The sequence below is a fragment of the Rhododendron vialii genome, chromosome 7a, assembly GCF_030253575.1.
Source record: "Rhododendron vialii isolate Sample 1 chromosome 7a, ASM3025357v1".
Lineage (NCBI taxonomy): Eukaryota > Viridiplantae > Streptophyta > Magnoliopsida > Ericales > Ericaceae > Rhododendron > Rhododendron vialii.
The window spans coordinates 14868161-14882194 of NC_080563.1; the positions used below are offsets into that span (position 1 = coordinate 14868161).

At 37.1% G+C, this 14034-nt stretch overlaps 1 protein-coding gene and 1 long non-coding RNA gene across 3 annotated transcripts; one reads left to right on the plus strand and one right to left on the minus strand.

The window, feature by feature from the left end:
• Nucleotides 1-6296: 6296 nt before the first annotated feature.
• On the minus strand, nt 6297-12133 carry LOC131333721 (uncharacterized). The gene is made up of 2 exons (XM_058368425.1): nt 11695-12133; nt 6297-6795 (listed from the first exon to the last, which is right to left on the minus strand). Exons 1-2 carry the CDS (start codon nt 11920-11922, stop codon nt 6556-6558), a joined length of 468 nt encoding a protein of 155 aa, XP_058224408.1. The 5' UTR covers nt 11923-12133; the 3' UTR covers nt 6297-6555.
• LOC131333738 (uncharacterized) lies at nt 8231-11671 on the plus strand. 2 transcript variants are annotated; one of them, XR_009201881.1, is made up of 3 exons: nt 8231-8677; nt 8980-9229; nt 9292-11671. It is a non-coding gene; the product is annotated as an uncharacterized LOC131333738 (long non-coding RNA). The 2 variants fall into 2 exon arrangements; XR_009201880.1 differs by lacking the exon at nt 8231-8677 and having other exon boundaries at nt 8729-9229.
• Nucleotides 12134-14034: the final 1901 nt, after the last annotated feature.

Below are 14034 nucleotides of genomic sequence, written 5' to 3' on the forward strand. Positions count from 1 at the left end.
TTTTTCACAAGTGATGATATGATTCACAATACTACATCCGTCCCAAATTGTTAATTATGTATACTATTTGAGACCTCTAAAAAAATTGGCTATATTCTTTAATTTAGAATATTTTTTATATTAAATATAAATATTGTTTAATAGATCTCAATTAATTTTATTAACCAAAGTTATAAAAAAATATTACAGGTTGTGACATATAGACAATTATTTGAGTGGTATAATTAGTAAACAGAACCAACAATTTGGGACGGATGAAGTACTATTTTAAACCGGTAAAAAAAAAGGAACTATTTTAAAGATCATACAATTACTTTTGAGAGAGTATGTACATTCGGATGTGTTCGAACAATTTTTGGGACTAGATTGATAGAGTGAAAATTGGGGTGACCACATTAGGGATGTGCATGTGTCGGGGTGGAGATTTTTTTTCCATAAAAAGTACCTAAAGTTTCACTACTTTTCAAAAAAATACATAGACTTTGAATATGATAAAAACACACCTAAATTTGTCATTCCAATAACAAATAGGCCTTGGCATCTACAAAAGGAGATAACCTAGGAAAATTAAAAAAAAAAAAAACTAAACTACAACACACGTAATTTCTCGCTAATTCATTTCTCATGATATTATTTGACAGATAATGGATAAAGATAATGGACATGCATTATTATGTGATTGTGTGTATATCCAAATCATTATTTAATCATCATTACGATGGGTAGATAAAGGTTTATGTTATTTGAGGAGGATGTCCTCTCTCAATCCATTACAAAAAATTCTTTTCTAAACTATCTTACTTATTGGCGTATACTATAATTTTTTGATAATAAAAAATAACAATGTTCTAGATTCTGAAATTTCATTTTACAATTTGACCCTTTATTTTTAGTTAGAAATAATTGGTTATCTAATCTTATATTAGTTAAAAATAACTATATTTTTAAACAAAGGGTTCTTAGTGAAGAGTGTCGTTGAAGCGCCACATGACACCAACATAAAAAATAAAAAAAAACTGAATACATATCGGAAGCTATAAATTAGGAAATTTCAAATTTCAAGCAAGTCCCATAATTTAAGGAATCACTCAAGATTTGTAAAGAAAATAATCCATCAGCTAATTTTTAAATTTCAAATACCTATCCATCAATAACTTCTACATAGAAAACAATTAATAGCTAATTTGAATTTTAAAAATAACCCCATAATCTAACGAGTCATCAAGATTTGCAAATAAAAAAATTAATTAGTCAACTTTAAATTCAAAAAATGCAACTCAAAAACTTATGGAAAGTAAAATACCCCCAATAAAAAATCGCCCATTCTCTCAACCCCCACTCATAACTCTCACGTCTCTCAATCCAATTAATTACCTTTTCCTGTAAATAGCCTTCTTTTTGTTGTTCTTATATACTCCACTGTATATATACTTTGGCTAAGGGCTAGCTATGGTTGTCTTGGTGCAAATAAATAAACAACGGTTCTTCTAAAATACGCCCATTGAGAGGACAATAAAAATATAATAAAATAAAATAAACTGCTTAAAGTAAGGAGCTGTGCCACGTGTTTCTGTTTCTTTCTGGGGAGTGGTCTAAAAGTCAGTTTTTTTGTGTCCTTATATTGCTGTGCCTATTAATTTGCAAAATGACAATACTAACCTTACTTTTTTGCTTCTCCTTGAAGCACTCCTCCTTTTCCCACACTACACGACAATGGTCAATGGCTGCAAAATCCCGAGCTGTGCTATTCACACAGATTTTTATGCACAGATTGTGCACAGATTTTATTGTGGGGTCCATCACCGGTCCCACACAAATCATCCAAGCCGTTCATTAAATGTAAAACATTTTTTCAAGGGTCCCCGTAAAAAATAAGCTCAATCCAATACCTATATGTGCTTCATCCAACCATCTAACTTTTCATTCAGATTTTCGGATAAAGAAAAGTTATACGATTGGATCGAATACCTATAGGTATCGGATTGAGATTATTTTTTACGGGGACCCTTGAAAAAATATTTTACATTTAATGAACAGTTCGGATGATTTGTGTGGGACCCGTGATGGGTCCCACAACAAAATCTGTTCACACTCTGTGCACAGATTGTATGTATGTGTAGACTTTCTGCAAAATCCCCATCCTTCCCATCTCTCTGGAAAGAGAGGTGCTATTCACACAGACAAAAGGGGCACAGATTGTGCATAGATCTTAATGTGGAGCCCATTATGGGTTCCACACAAATGATCCGAATCGTTCATTAAATTTGAAACATTTTTTCAAGGGTCCCCTCAAAAAAATCAGATCAATCCGATACCTATAAATACTTGATCTAATCATCTAACTTTTCATTCAACTTTGAACTGAATGAAAACTTATATGATTATATCGAGTACTTATAGATATCGAATCAAAATGATTTTTCACGGGAGCTTTTGAAAAAATGTTTTAAATCTAATGAACGGCTAGGATTTTTTGTATGGGACCCGTAATGAGCCCCACATTGAGATCTGTGCACAATCTGTGCACGCTTTGTCTGTGTCAACAGACTTACGCCTCTGGAAAAAAAAACCCCCTCTCTCTCTCTCTCTCTCGGCCTTGGCCTAATTAATTTGTTTCTCAGGAAATCCCTTTTCTCTGTATTTTTGTTCATTTTGGCCTAATTAAATTTTTTCTCTTGAAACTCTATTTTACCTTTCATTGCAAGGGGGAGAGGAGAGAGAAATCTGAAAAAAATGGGTTTGCTGCTTCTTTTTCTTTCTCTCTTTTTTTTTAATGGGAAAAAGTTTGGATTTTGTGGATAATTCAAATTTTATTATATAGCAAACACAGAGAAATCCCATCAAAACCTCGGCCTCGTAGCGTCTTTTAGCTTCATACGTGTTGAGAGGAAAGAGATTTGAAGGAAACACAAACACTGGTTCTTTAATGGGGGGGAGGGGGCAGAGGGTTTGAGAAAATAAGTGTTTCTTAAGAGCTTGAATTCCATTTGAGAACGAGATCATGGGCTCTTTGTTTCCTCTCTTCAATGGTGTTGTCTTCTACTCCTTCCTCCATAGCTGAACTTAAAAAAAAAAAATTGAAATTGTAAGCTTAACGACTGTTCAAATTAGTACGTGGGGTTTTGCGAGGATGAGGATGAGGGGTTTCATGGGTTTTGTAATTCAATTGGCTTTGAATCTTCGATCGGCACTGTTTAAAGTGTTCTGGAAATTTCAGAGAATAGTATAGGTCACAGTAATAAGAGAAATAGTATAAAGGTCAATATGGTCATTTGGTTCTTAAATTGCAATCATTTCGGTACATGACATCATTGCATTGGTACTCACATAAAGTAGCTCAAAAAAGAGGCGCGTACACACCACTATGGCCGCTGCTACTGCCACGAAAGAAACTTTTAATGCCACGACGTTTTGTATGAAGAGACTACTCTGCCCTCATCTCTTCTCCAGCTTAATTTCAATCATCATAATTGCCGTCCACCCACCCCACCGACAGAGTCATGGATCCATCTCATCTCCATCTTTCCTTTCCCTTCGGCCCTCACAAAACCCACCGTTTTCAACTCAAATCGAAACGTTCAGATAAGAGAATAGATTGTTGGGTCCAAATCAGGTACGTTATTCAGCTTTTCAAAAGAAAAACAAAAGCACCAACGAACATCAGGAAGAGGAGAGAAACAGAAAATTAGAGCAGAGTTCCTTCTTTATTTCTTCGCGTTTTGCTCGATCATTGCAGATCCTTAATGATAAATGATAGGATTTGGCATGTGTGGGGGGCTGATTTCATCGTGACCTTCTTGAGCCTTTTTTCTTTCTTCTATAGATTTGTGGAAGTGCTGAATTAATCTTTTATACCTACAGAATTGGAGGGGGTATTCTTCCGGAAAGAAGCTCCGACGAACAAGTCAGTAAGCGGAGCAAGGAGAAGTTTAGTCAAATTATATGCATGCTAGGAGAGAGAAGAGAGTAATAATGAATTTTTTTCTAGACCCCTTTACTTGAGGAAATGGCCTTGTATTTATAGGCAAAGATGTAGAGTGCTGCACAGGCTGGATCTGCATTCCACGTACTTTGTTATGTTCGGATAATGTCACATGTCAGGAGCATTTATTAGGCACCGCTTCTTAGGAGATTGCAGAGCCGCGTTTGTCGGTGTCAGAAAAGTCACATCATTCAGAGATGTCACTTTGACTATCAGAGAAGACAGTTAGCGTATCATCAGAAGCTTCCACATAGGCGGTGTCCGAACAGATACGTTCCCGAATAAACGAAGTCTTTCCCGAACATTCACTAAGTAATCCGAACAATGATAACTTATCCGAACAAATGAAACCCGTTTACACTCGGATTCCTATGACGTTCGGTGATACACAGAGGATCCTCGTATCCTTCGGAAAAAGGACCAACATATTATGCCAACCCACATCTTAGCCCACAGATGAACCGAGACAACTAAATGATGAGCTCAAACAGAATCGACCCCTCTGAATTCCTTGAACCTTCGGACATTTCGGCCCCCTACAGCATGATACAAGATTCAAAGGCTACAAATTACATGCAAATCTGGTTGTGTCTTGTGCTCAGTGAGGTTGGGTCCGGATCTGATTATTTGAGAGAAATCTAAATAGGTGATTGCAGAACCATGTACGTTTACACAGAACATGATTGTGGGTCTGTTGAGAGAGAGATTGGAGAGGTCGGAGAGAGATTCCTGGACACAAAGGTTGAGGGTAAAGTTGTCACACTAAAATCAGTGTCGTGGCATTAAAAGAATGTTTCGTGTCATTAACACCATCCCACCACTATTATCCCCCCTGTGGTTGACAGTAGATTTAGCCAATAAACAAATATAAGGCCATGTTTGGTCATGCGATGTTGTAATTGATCTCACTCCTTGCCTACCTTTTTCCATGGCCTCTGTTTGCACTTTAATTTGCCCCTACTAATCGGGTGAGTACACATATGAGATTAAATTTCTTCCACTGCCCGACGGAAACTTTGGGTTTTCCACCACCATAATTTTGGACTGTTAATTGTCGATTTGAATCGTTCATCTTGTATGTGCATTTGTTGCTTTTCGAGGAAGGATAATTGGCCAACTTCAAGCATATCAATGCTCTCTCTCTCACACATAAATAATACGGAGTAGAAGAGTTACATGAGTATATGATCATTTGAAGTTACTGTGTTACAGAATAACCTTACCAACACCAAATAACGCCACCCGAATATCTTTGCACCAACAAAACCTGCAAGAGACATGGGATTAGCGGGCAGGTTGAGTGTCGATTGTGATTCATTTCATTCGTTATGATGTTTTGTACTCTCTATCATTGTAACCTCTAGTTAATAAAATTTTCATTGTTGTTTAAAAAATACAAAAAACTAAAAGAATGAGAAGTATTTCCAATAACAATTTTGGGTTACACTTTATTGCATTTTGACAAATCGTTCACACTAATTCACAACTTGCGGGTAAGTGGAAACAACTCAACATTTTCAACAATAAAGAGTGGTTCATAAATTATTGCTTACCGGAAACACACCCTAACCTAAATTATTCTATTATTTTGCAAGTTATTTTCGTCATTAAAGATTTTTTTTGTAATGTTTTGATTTCAAATTTTTCCCAACGTTAGGAATTAGCAAAGTAAAATATTATAGACAAAACTTGAAAAAAGTTGAGGAAAAAACCAAAAAAAAATCCAAAATATGTGTGTCTCTGTGTGTGTGTGTGTGTGTGTGGGGGGGGGGGGTGGGTTGGTTTGGGGGTGGGGGGTTTCAAATGAACTTTCCTTAAAGCTTCCAGTTATGATTTCAAATTCGCCATAATAATACTCCTAACAAAAAAAAATCTTCACAATAGATGCATGCGTAAATTATGAGAATTATACGAGAACTATTTAATTGAAATAAGTAATCAATTTTCTTTTCATTCGAGATCTGAATTTTCTACATTTTTTTGGAACATGATAGATATGCATTGATAAAAGGATAACAGTTTACAGATGACAATAAAACATAAAGGGGAACAGCAAAAACAACAAAATGAGCAACGGATAGGGGATAGATAAACAAAAAGAAACGGCCCGCAGTAGCTCCTATCCAAAACGGGATTCCCCGTGCTGCTGGAAATATAGAAGAGGATTGCAATGCCCGTTTGGCTAGGCAGTGGGCTGGGTGTTGTAGTAAATAAATATGGAGTTGTAGTATTTAGTATACCATTATTTGGAAACCATACAGTAGATTGAACATAACATATCTACCATTATGACTTAGAACTTAACAAACTGAGATTTCACAATACGATACATTCGTGTTTTGATTGTCTGACATGGTATATATCCAGCAGTTCTTACAGAGAATTCATCAATTTTCAAGAATCAGTTCTTAAGTACTTCAAAATACAGGAAACTACAGCTAATTTGTCATTTGGATCCATTCTGCAGTATTGGGATAGTCAAAACAATACACACACTGACCGGAATTACATATGAGGTGAAATGAAATCGAAATCCAATAACCAAAAAGACAACTTGCCCTAGAAAATGTCTCTTACACCCACAGCAATCTACCTTGGTACTCCACATTCTGTAGGACCTTACCATTTGGGGCAAGGGCTTGATGCCTCACTTTGGCCGCCTTAGCATTGTACTTCACTTGTAACCTCGGAAATGGCTGAGGGTGATCTTCCATACCAGATGATGACACGGTTGGCGAAATCTCATCAAGGAACTCATCTGCAACATCTCCATATTCATCTATCTTGAGACGCCTTGCATACCATTTCAATCCCTGCGTATAAGAAACATAGTTTTTGCTTGACATTATTTAATGAAAAGCTTGTTAAGGGTTGTTATTTCCCTGCTTTGACAAACACAATTCTACACGCTTTTCTAGTCTTCTGATTCCACTGTTGTATCAGTGTTTTACATGGCAGCCTAGAAGCTCCTTGGAACAAAAGCTATTGATGAACAGGAAAAGAGAGATGAAAAAAACGGACAAGGAATCATTCTCAAACATAACTTGACAAAAGGTAACATTAACTAAGAAACACCAACTACAACTGTAGCGTCACCCTCAAGGAAGGGAGAAATAGGCTCCAAGAGATCAGTAGCGGAGCTAGGATTTAGGATCCGGGGGGCCAAGTCAAAACAATCTTTTGTGCGAGGAAAATACAGAGAGAACTCAAAAGAATGTAGGTTTGTTTTGTTTTGAAATGGAAAATTTTAAAGTGACAACAAGGTAGTCACAGCAACCCCAAAATGTTATGAGACTTTGAAAGTCTTTTTTCACCTCCCAGTTCAAACTAATTTTATCCCAAAAGGGGAAGGGAAGGGAGGGGGAGGGGGGGCTTGGCCACCCCCAGCCACTGAACAGCCCTGCCACTGCAAGAGATAATAAACTGTATGCCTGTTCTGGCAAAATCACAAGCCACCTAATGAGCATATGTAAGCCCACAAGAAACCTGTCTCCCAAGATAGGTCTGAGACCTCGCCTAAAGAAAAGTAGGTTTCCATGACCATGGTTCAGATTCACCCGAGACACTACAACCCTGACACCACTCTCAATAAACAAAGAAGCCACATCCAAAGTGCCGGTTGTGTAGATAATACATGCCTATGTCAACAAGGAAATTACCATTCATTGGGGATAGTCGATTGACATATCATTCAAGTCTGGTAATGGTTGCAAGTATGTCAGTACTACGGTTCGCAATCTCCATCCAGGGTGGACAGGGGCGTTATCCCTCCCTCCCTCTGTCGCTCTCTCTCCCTCTCTCTCGCACTTGAAGAGCACCTCAACTCTTACCTCTCCACCCACCCACTCTGTGGCTGACATGATACCCAAACGGTGTGTAGCCAGCCAATAACCGACTACCAGTCAAGACTATGAGGATTCAAGCATAACTTGAGCATCCTTACAACACACTAAGCCACTAATCACAAACAAACTCCAAATCATGTCTACAAAACCAGGACCTACCTGATAACCTGAGAAGGGCATCGCTCAGCATTCCCAAAGATTCTCGAGACATGAAACATCATCTTATTAAAGCATGTAATATATGTAAGCGGCCTTTCATGACCAATGATTGGCATTATGGCATGTAATATAGTTGTTTCCATTGCACACCTGTACAATCCTGACCACTGTTCCATTACTTCCCTACAGTTACCTTCACTGGTTAAAAACATCTGTACTTAAATCGGTTTAATCCCTCACCCCTAATTTGCAAGTTGCAAAGGTTTGATTTATCCTTTTGCCCACTCTATTTTAATGAGTCTTGATGAAACTCCAAAACGCAAGAGACTAGGACATGCTTTGCATACACGAACCAAAACATGCTAACTATTGAAAAAAAGAGGCATGCAGAAGACATACCATTGAAATTAACCTCTGTTAAATGTGATGATAGAATCTTCTACGATGCAGATAATAGTCACAACTAGTTTACCGAAAATGTAAAATTTGTTGAACAAATTAAATGACTATGAATAACACACAACTTAGTCACCCCCTCACCGGTTATTTCATTAGGTGTCAATAAACAAACTTGAACGAATTGCATCATGATTCCCACTTGTCTCCTTATCTATATTATAAAATACAGCAGTTTTTGTTTACACATACAAACAAGAGCACCTCTTCAGCCGTCAGATCAAATTTCCAATAGGTTATAGCCATTCAATCAACTCCTTAGGCAATGTTGTTGCCTTTTCTGGGGACAGACATATTATTTCTTTATTTAACAACATGCCTTTCATTATCAAAACGTTTTCTTCTCCCTATTGTCAATCTTAAACTCTATTGTGGTGTTGTGCATTGTACATGTCTACTCATCCATCAGAGAACTCTATTCAATTCCTTTCTTCCATCAACTGAGGTAACAATAGAAAAACATTATAGAAACTTTAGTCACAAAAGAATAAACTTAGTTTTTTGCTCTCTTCAGCCGTCGGATCAAATTTTCAATAGGTTATAGCCGTCCAATCAACTCCTTTAATAAATTTATTCTCTCCCTCCCTCTTTCCTTACTTATTAAACAATGTTGCTTTTTCTGGGGACAGACATATTATTTCTTTATTTAACAACATGCCTTTCATTATCAAAACGTTTTCTTCTCCCTATCGTCAATCTTAAACTCTATCATTGTGGTGTTGTGCATTGTACATGTCCACTCATCCATCAGAGAACTCTATTCCATTCATTTCTTCCCTCAACTGAGGTAACAATAGAAAAACATTATAGAAACTTTAGTCACAAAAGAAATTTCTTCCCTCAACTGAGGTAACAATAGAAAAACATTATAGAAACTTTAGTCACAAAAGAATAAACTTAGTTTTTTTTAGTAACAAGTTGTTTCACCTATTTCTTGGATGCATGAATCGAAGTAGTAGTGCTCGATAATTTGTCTCAGTTGTAGTAGGCCTGTAGCATTCCTTTGATTTGAAAAGGGGAAAATTAACTCAAGTTGTAGCATTCAGCAACAAGAATCACTTTCAATCTTAAAGAAATTTAGCATTCGTTAACTTACGGGAAGTGGAGTTTTAAAACGATTCATTTTTTTTTTTTTGATTAGTTGTTGGTTGAACTATATTGTATACGGGTGTGATATAAGTATTGGTTGATTGTGATAGCTGTTAATGAATGGTTGTACATAAGTTAATTAGAAATATCATTTGGGTATGTGCTCCTACTTTTTCAATGGGTGTGGTATTATTTGTTGTGAAACTATTCTTAGAAGAAATAAACTATTAAAACTTTTCATTTGGGTTTGTTAAGTTGTGATCACTAGAAGGGAAGGAATTTTTTTTTTTGTAAGTTGTAATAAAAAAGTGTTGCGTCGCGGGTTTTTTTTTTTTATCGGCGTGTTGTGTCGTGCCTTTATCACTAGTACATTGATATGTTCCGCTTCTGTTAGCTTTCAAACTTGTTTCTTATTAACTCACGGTTTGATCGGAGAAAAATTAATAGTGTTGTACAAGGAGCTAGGAATGGAGCCCCTGATAACTTCTCATGAAATACTTAGAAAGGAGCTTACAGTCAATGGCCGAGCTTCAGCCACCGCGTGGCCAAAGAGGACACTTGGCCCCTTAATTTCTCAACATTTTCTTTTGCTTATAAATATAATAGTAAAAGTTCTTGGTAATTTGGCCATCTTAATTTCACATATGCCCCCTCAGTGTTTCCAACCTCTTCTTTTTCCCTTTCTTTTTCAACAAAACCCCGACAATTTGCCTTCTTTAAGTAATTAGATTACTCAAAGTCATCCCGTGTATATCCCATTCTATCTTCATTTTCACTAATTTGCTTTCTATTTATGTGTACACAAAAATTATATATCAGCACACCAGTTATAATTACATTCAGCTCATCTTTGGTGAAGTGCGTAATGTGCCTGCTAACTTTGAACTTTTGGAGTTATTTGACAACAGTTCTGGGTCCAAATTCATGAGAGAATGTATACTGCATATAACTAGAACCCCTTTAGTTGAGAATTGAGAACTTGATGATCAGCTTATGCCGTGTCAAATGCAGAAAAGCTCTACGGAAAAGAAGAAATAAGACTACAGAGTATTAGCTCACTTGTAATAGGTCAATACAGGTTAGAGAAACATCATATACACATTGGTAACTGCATTACACACTATGTAGCACCGACACGGACACGTGACCCGACACGAACACGCCCACACATAAATTTTAAAAAATTGGAGGACACAACACATTGGGGGACATGATTATATTATGATATTACATGAATAAAAGCTACATATATAAGCTGTTATTGTGAATATGTAACATCATGTACACCCTATAATAAGTATCATTAAATCATTCACAAAATTATTCCAGCAACAAGCGTTTCATCACTTAGGCGACATGATTATATTATGATATTACATGAATAAAAGCTACATATATAAGCTGTTATTGTGAATATGTAACATCATGTACACCCTATAATAAGTATCATTAAATCATTCACAAAATTATTCCAGCAACAAGCGTTTCATCACTTAGGCGTCTTTGTAATCAATAAACCATCATGTCACACAAAAAAAGACTTCCCTACATTTTAATTAAAGCCTACTATTTCGTTCCCCCCCACCCCCCGCGCGTTGCGAGTGTCCGGAGCTTAGTCACGTAATCATTCAAAATGGCCTTCAATCACGCCCTCGATCCATGCACTAAAGAATTTTAGCTGTTTGGGAGGTTTTTGAAAGACACTTTCACGCTCTTGCTCTCGCTCCTGCTCCTGCACCAGCCGCACATTATGTGACTTAAGTCTGGAGCAATTTTTAGAATGTCCCCGAACTTTCAGATTTAAGTGTCGGAGACGTGTCCCGAGAGTGTCGGTGTCCAGTAAGTGTTCCAACTCTGATACGGGACCTTCGACATGTCCCTACTACATACATGATACATTAAGCATCATTTTTGCACTTATACTGAACACATTCTATTTGCCTCTCCTGAACTAATCTTCAGGCTCCGCCACCAGTAACCCCTGTTCTGAACCCCAACTACTACCATAGCCACTCTAAACTTTCCGTCAATTAGAGCATGAATTATAGCATCTAAATAGAAAGTTCCATTTATTGAACCAAACCACCGACGCTAATTGTACAACCAAAATACCAGAATGAAAGAATTGAAGTAAAAATAATAATATCAGCGCAAAAGATTCACCTGGACGCCCCCGTCGCCGACAGCACAGGGAACGAGAACCGGGCCGAGCTGCAGCCTATCGACGGGCACTTTAACGGCCACGCTAAACCCTTTACGAGGGAGATTGTGGGTTTCTACTGCATCCAAGTCGGCATCATCGACGGCGTCAGCTTCGGCTTCGTCCCTCGCGTCGTGCTCCTCGTCCTTCGCAAACCCTAGAAACCCCGCGATCTTCTTCAAAAACCTCATCCCAGTACCAACCCAGTATGCATGCGCAAATCTAGCAGACTGGAAAAGTTGGAAAATCCGTGTTGTTTGTTTCTGCTGCTGGTACTGCTGCGATAGCCGGCGGCGGCGGTTAGAGTTTCGGGGGAAATGGGAGATGCGGCGAGTGAAGAGGCAGGGGTGGGTTGGAAAAAAAGCTTGGTGCAGGAGGCAAGCAGTCTGGGGCCTGATTTGAGATCATAAGAGGGGAGTATTTGCGGTCCCGTATTTTATTCTCTAGTCCGTTAAAATTTTTTAATTATAGTTTACAGTTAGTTACCGAAGTGAGGTATATTTTTAGTATATAATTATCGAAATATAATATTTTTTTAATTATTATTTATCGAAAATATATGTTCAACAGTTATTTATCGAATGTTGAATATATTTTCGACATGTAGTTACTGAAATATAATCTTATTTTCAACAGCTATTTACCGAAATGTTATGTATGATTTTCAACAACTATTTACAGAAATGTAGTGGGTTAAGGGAAAAAATACGGGACTGCGAATAGTCGCCACTTTTTTTAATAAGCTGGAGAAATTTCTTTTGGGATATTCTTTTTTGAAAATTGAGTGAACTACACTAGGCTACCCTGTGGTTTGTTGTAATTATAGAGGGATCTGTGTTGGAGATCTTCAAATGACACGGACCTCCCGTCTACTTAGGGATTTTTCCCCTCATAGCTGCTTCTAACTGTTTTCTGTGAGTGTTGATTTTCTGCGTTCGGCCAAAGTTGGATTAGTTTTATCCCGTTTAGGTGTGGGGATACCTCATATGAAAATTAGCCATTGAGTCCAGGTAAACATGTAATTAGAATATATTAATTGGCTCCGTTTGTCATCGCTTATGCTAAGGGTCATAATTTTACTTGCGGGCTCAACCTGTCCGGCCTATCAGGTTTTAGCTTGACCTGATCTTGTCTGTCGACGGGCTAGCCCAATTTGTATAGCAATGAGTAGGGCTTGGGCGTGTGAGTTGAAGCCTGACCCGCCCATTAGTTTGGTTTGAAAGCTTGTCGGTTTACTAGGACCATCATTCTTAATTAAGCTTGCATTTTCAGTCTCGTTAAAAAAATATAGTTATTTAGGTCTCAAGAAATAATCTTTCTTCGAATAACAGTATTCTATTAGTTGTTTAATCATCTCCTCGTACTAGTTGGAAAAAGAATGACCATATGAGCAACAAATATCGATTGTCACCCGCCACCATCCCTCGTGGTAGCAAATCGCTTTTTGCCTTGCTTTGCTTGAATGACGACAAAATAACTTTGATTTTACTTTATGTGACAAGACAGTCGCAATTAAACACTCAAGTTAAAAAATTGAAAAACAACAATATTGACCGAGTGAATTCACGTATGCTCGTGTTATATGATCTTTTCCCAGAGATTGGCTATATGACTTCGGGGGAATGATTGTTTTGAAACTAGATTGAGAGATAGAGACTCATGATCGGTTCACGATTTTCACTGAGACGTCGTAGATTTTATGAAAATGATTGCTTGAGAGATAAATGAAGAGAAAGAGAGCGCAGAGAGATGAAAACCGGTGTTGTATGGTGGTGCATGATGGCCACGCAACAATAGTGATTGATAGGTAAAAAAAATATACTCCACATGAAGAGAAAGACCATGGATGAGACGGAGAGTTTATTGGTGAGTACACTAACATGAATGGTGAAAATAGAAAATGAGTAGTTATGTTTGGTAAAACATAGTTTATGTGCATTTAGAAATTTCATGTTCTTGGAAGTTTTACATTGTTTCTTTTTCATAAATTTTAAATCCCACTAAAATGAAGAGACTATAGAATACAAGGATAAAAAATACATAAAATCTCTTAAAACACAAATAAATATCCACCAAATTCTTAAAACAATCGACTTCTATATCTATATCTATATTATCAAAATGTTAAGCATATAAATGAGGGCAACTTTTATAACCGTTATGTCACGTTCTATTAACTTTGTAGCCATCAAATCATTCAATTTTTAAAAGATATATAGAGAGTATTCTTTAATAAACCCATACTTGGCAATGTATCTCTATGTAAATATTACCTTTTGTGATCAAATAGGAAAATATCTAAA